Genomic DNA, 3643 nt, shown 5'->3' on the forward strand with positions numbered 1-3643 from the left:
ATTTGGAGTTGGGAGTAAGCAGTGAAGTGGCTAAATTTGCGGATGATACAAAGTTGTTCAGGTTGGTGAAAACCAGGGAAGACTGTGAGGCACTCCAAAGGGATCTGTCAAAGATGGGCAAGTGGGTGTCAACATGGCAAATGGGGTTCAATGTGGCCAAGTGCAAGGTGATGCACATTGGAGCCAAAAATCCTAAATATAAATACACGTTGATGGGGTCTGAACTGCAGAGACTGAACAAGAGAGAGATCTTGCAGTTGTAGTAGATAATTCACTGAAAATGTCCAGACAGTGTGTGACTGCAATAAAAAAGGCCAATGCTGTGCTGGGGATTTTTAGGAAGGGTATTGAAAACAGATCAGCCAAAATCATAATGCCCCTATATAAATCAATGGTGTGACCTCATTTGGAATACTGTATGCAGTTCTGGTCACCACACCTTAAAAAGGATATTATAGCTTTGGGAAAAGTGCAGAAAAGGGCAACTCGAATGATAAAAGGGTTGGAACACTTTCCTTATGAGGAAAGGTTAAAGCGCTTAGGGCTCTTTAGTTTGGAGAAACGATGACTGAGGGGTTTGTTTATTAAACCCATAATTCAGGTAAGAAACAAACTGAGAAGACAACAGAGAAAACACTGGAATGTAATGGATTGCCAATGATATTATTGTTGGAAGCGAAGGACTTTGTGCTGACTCTTAGCCCCAGACTTCAGAGAGAGACTGCTTCCTACATCTCTATCCATCCTAGCTAGTTAGACTAGATTATAATCCTGTTCCTATCCTGTCTAGAATGGAGTTCCTCACAATAAAAGACTCATACTGGCTTTTGCAAAGATAAAGAGTCTGTAACTTTCTTTCTTGTCAGCACACACACAAACCAGATAGACTCTGCTGTGTTATGTGCCTTGAGCACTCTGCCAGCCCACATAATCCTTCAATTATCTGGGTTATTAGAATAAAGCCAAGCAAACAAATGACCCCAAATTCCAGACTAAATGGCTAGTGCAAAAGAAATCAAAGACCGTATTAATTCTTACAAGTCCAAAAAATAAACCATAGACTCACTGCAATATCATGGCAGGAAGTCTAGAATTGCAATATTTTCATAGGCATAGACACATGCTAATTGGTACTTTGTTTTTGTGGTACTTTCCCCCTCTTTCCCAGGTTATCTTCGTTATGGGTGAGGGTCAGCGGCCTTAAAAAATAATAATGTGGAGATAACGTGAAAACAGCAATGAAAACCTTCTCATTGAGCTCAGGAAGGAAACCTATAGTTTTATTGTCACAAATACCAGGGAAAGCAGGGATATTTGATTTCCACAGTCAAGGGGAGAAGAGAACTACATTTCAATACTGCCAGCTGCAAGCACTGAAGAGCAGTGGGGTGAACCATTACAGGGTTGGGCAACAGAACTCTGGCCATCTTTTAGAGCTGAGATTGGTGGCACAGAGACACATGCAGCTGGGAGAGGATGAGGTGCCTGGAGCAAGTGGGATGCTCCTTGAAGAATATCTTCAGCTGGTCTCCTGCCTGCTGGAGCCCATCCTTCTCCAAGGCAGGAAGGGGGCTAAGAAACACAAGGTTAGCAAATGGAATAATTTTGCAAATGGCCAAAGGCAGTTAAAATCTTCAGTAAAACTGAAAATAAAACGCAAAGATTGATAGGAAACCACAATAAAGCAAGTTTGATAAAAAAAAATTGATTAAGAAAAATTGAGATTTTTCTCTCCCCCTTCCCCAAACCCCACAAATCAAGCCACATTGAGTTAGGCAAGGTAACCAGTCTTCAAGTCTCTGGGTGGCTAGCTATTCTCTTCCTGCTTTATTTCCTAGAAACTGTATCTTTGCAAGCTGATGTTTCCTAACTATTCTGGAAAAAATGCATGTTATTTAAATAAACTCCATTTCTTAAAGGGTGGGTATGAGACTGCTCTGAATCCTTACCCACTAGCCAAAGGCTGCTTAGGCAGGCTACTTCTACATGTCCCAAGGTGTCTAGAGGAGTTCTGGGAAAACTGGGAAATCCTTGAGTAGTGGCGGACCCTGAACCAAAAAACCTTTGGTGGGGAAAGGGGGATTCCTACAAGGGGGTGGGGTTCGTTTCCTCAGGATGGAACACACGTCCCCAGGACAACGCAGCTCTCTCTTGGCTGCTTGCTTTTGACAGAGGGGGAGAGACTGTAAGGGACACTATCCAGACTGTGATCATTGTTACAGCTTGTCATGTGCAGAAAGAGACGTTAACTCTATACAGACCTTTGTTAGGATTGCCAGCCTCCAGATGGGGCCTGTGTAAAGGACACTATCCAGACTATGATCATTGTTACAGCTTGTCATGTGCAGTAAGAGACATTATATACAGACCTTTGTTAGGATTGTCAGCCTCCAGATGGGGCTTGGAGATCTACCAGAATTACAGGTGGTCTCCAGACTACCAAAATCTATTCCCCTTGGGAAAATGGCTGTTCTGGAGCATGGACTCTATGGCATTATACTCGGCTGAGACCACTCCCTTCCCCAAACCCTGCCTTTCCCAAGCTCCACCCCCAATTCTCCAGGATTTTTCAACCCAGAGTTGGCAACCCAAAATTGAGTGTGTGTATAAGAAGATGAATTATTTTTACCTGAACGTCAAGGAAGTAGGCTTTCAACAGAGAAGATGTGGGGTAGCGAGTGAAGAAGAACATCAGCTTAGCCTTTCTGAGATGCCCAGGGGTCAAAGCTTCCTGAATGTAACTTGGAGTCAAGGAAAACGTTTATTTCATCTTGGTCACTGGGTTTCTTTGGTTGTGCTGCAATGCCCTGATCTTATGCAAAGAGATCTCACAAGGCTTGCCCTGATGGGGTCCTCCAGACATTAATACATTAAAAATAAATTCTGTTGTTGGATTCAGAGCAAATGGCAAAAAGGGAAATTATAGTAGGATAAAATTTATGGGGTACCAGCGGCTTCTGTTGATCATGAGGCAGGAGTCATCCAGCCCGTCTGTCTACTAATGGCAGTAAGACGCAGCTAGCTTGACGCATCAGAGCCATAGGAGGGGGAACCATCAGCTGCGACTCCCCGCCAGCCTGCGCGCGCTCTGCTTCCAGCAGGCGGCGGCGCAGAGACGCAAGGAGGAGCAAGCGCTCCGGCTCCGCCTCCTGTATGCAGATGAGATTCGGCAGGGCATTGTGGGGGATCGAGACGGGGCGGGGGACACGCCGAGCTGGGGGGTGGCACGGCACCCGGGGCGCCCGCTCTTTGCCGCCGCCGGCTGTCCCGCTACCCCGAGGCGTGGAAGGTGTGGAGGGGGGCGGCCGTCGGCGGGTCGCTGTGCCTTGGTTAGCGGGCGGCGGCGGAGGCCAGCGGCGTCCGGGGCTGGAGAAAGCATACTTACCTGGCAGGGGAGACACCTTGATCACGAAGGAGGTTTTCCCAGGGTGAGGCTCATCCATTGCACTGCGGGTGTGCTGACCCCTGCGATTTCCCCAAATGCGGGAAACTCGACTGCATAATTTGTGGTAGTGGGGGACTGCGTGCGCGCTTTCCCCTGACATCTCAGTTACAAAAAATAGTGCTGATTTATTTCTGACGGTTTCGTTTCGTGTTTTGTTTTACTTTGTCTTTTATATGTTTCAAATGGCTTCCCTGTTCC

General features: G+C 46.3%; 1 protein-coding gene across 1 annotated transcript in view; it reads right to left on the minus strand.

Moving 5' to 3' along the window:
• Positions 1-3643, minus strand: part of PROX2 (prospero homeobox 2) — an 11940-nt gene that overhangs the window by 2041 nt on the left and 6256 nt on the right. Inside the window, exon 2 of the mRNA XM_015420621.1 lies at positions 2630-2737. Coding sequence (XP_015276107.1) covers positions 2630-2737 — 108 coding nt within the window. The remainder of the gene's footprint in view (positions 1-2629; positions 2738-3643) is intronic.

The sequence above is a fragment of the Gekko japonicus genome, unplaced genomic scaffold, assembly GCF_001447785.1.
Source record: "Gekko japonicus isolate JY-2015 unplaced genomic scaffold, Gekko_japonicus_V1.1 scaffold1050, whole genome shotgun sequence".
NCBI classification, from domain to species: Eukaryota; Metazoa; Chordata; class Lepidosauria; order Squamata; family Gekkonidae; genus Gekko; species Gekko japonicus.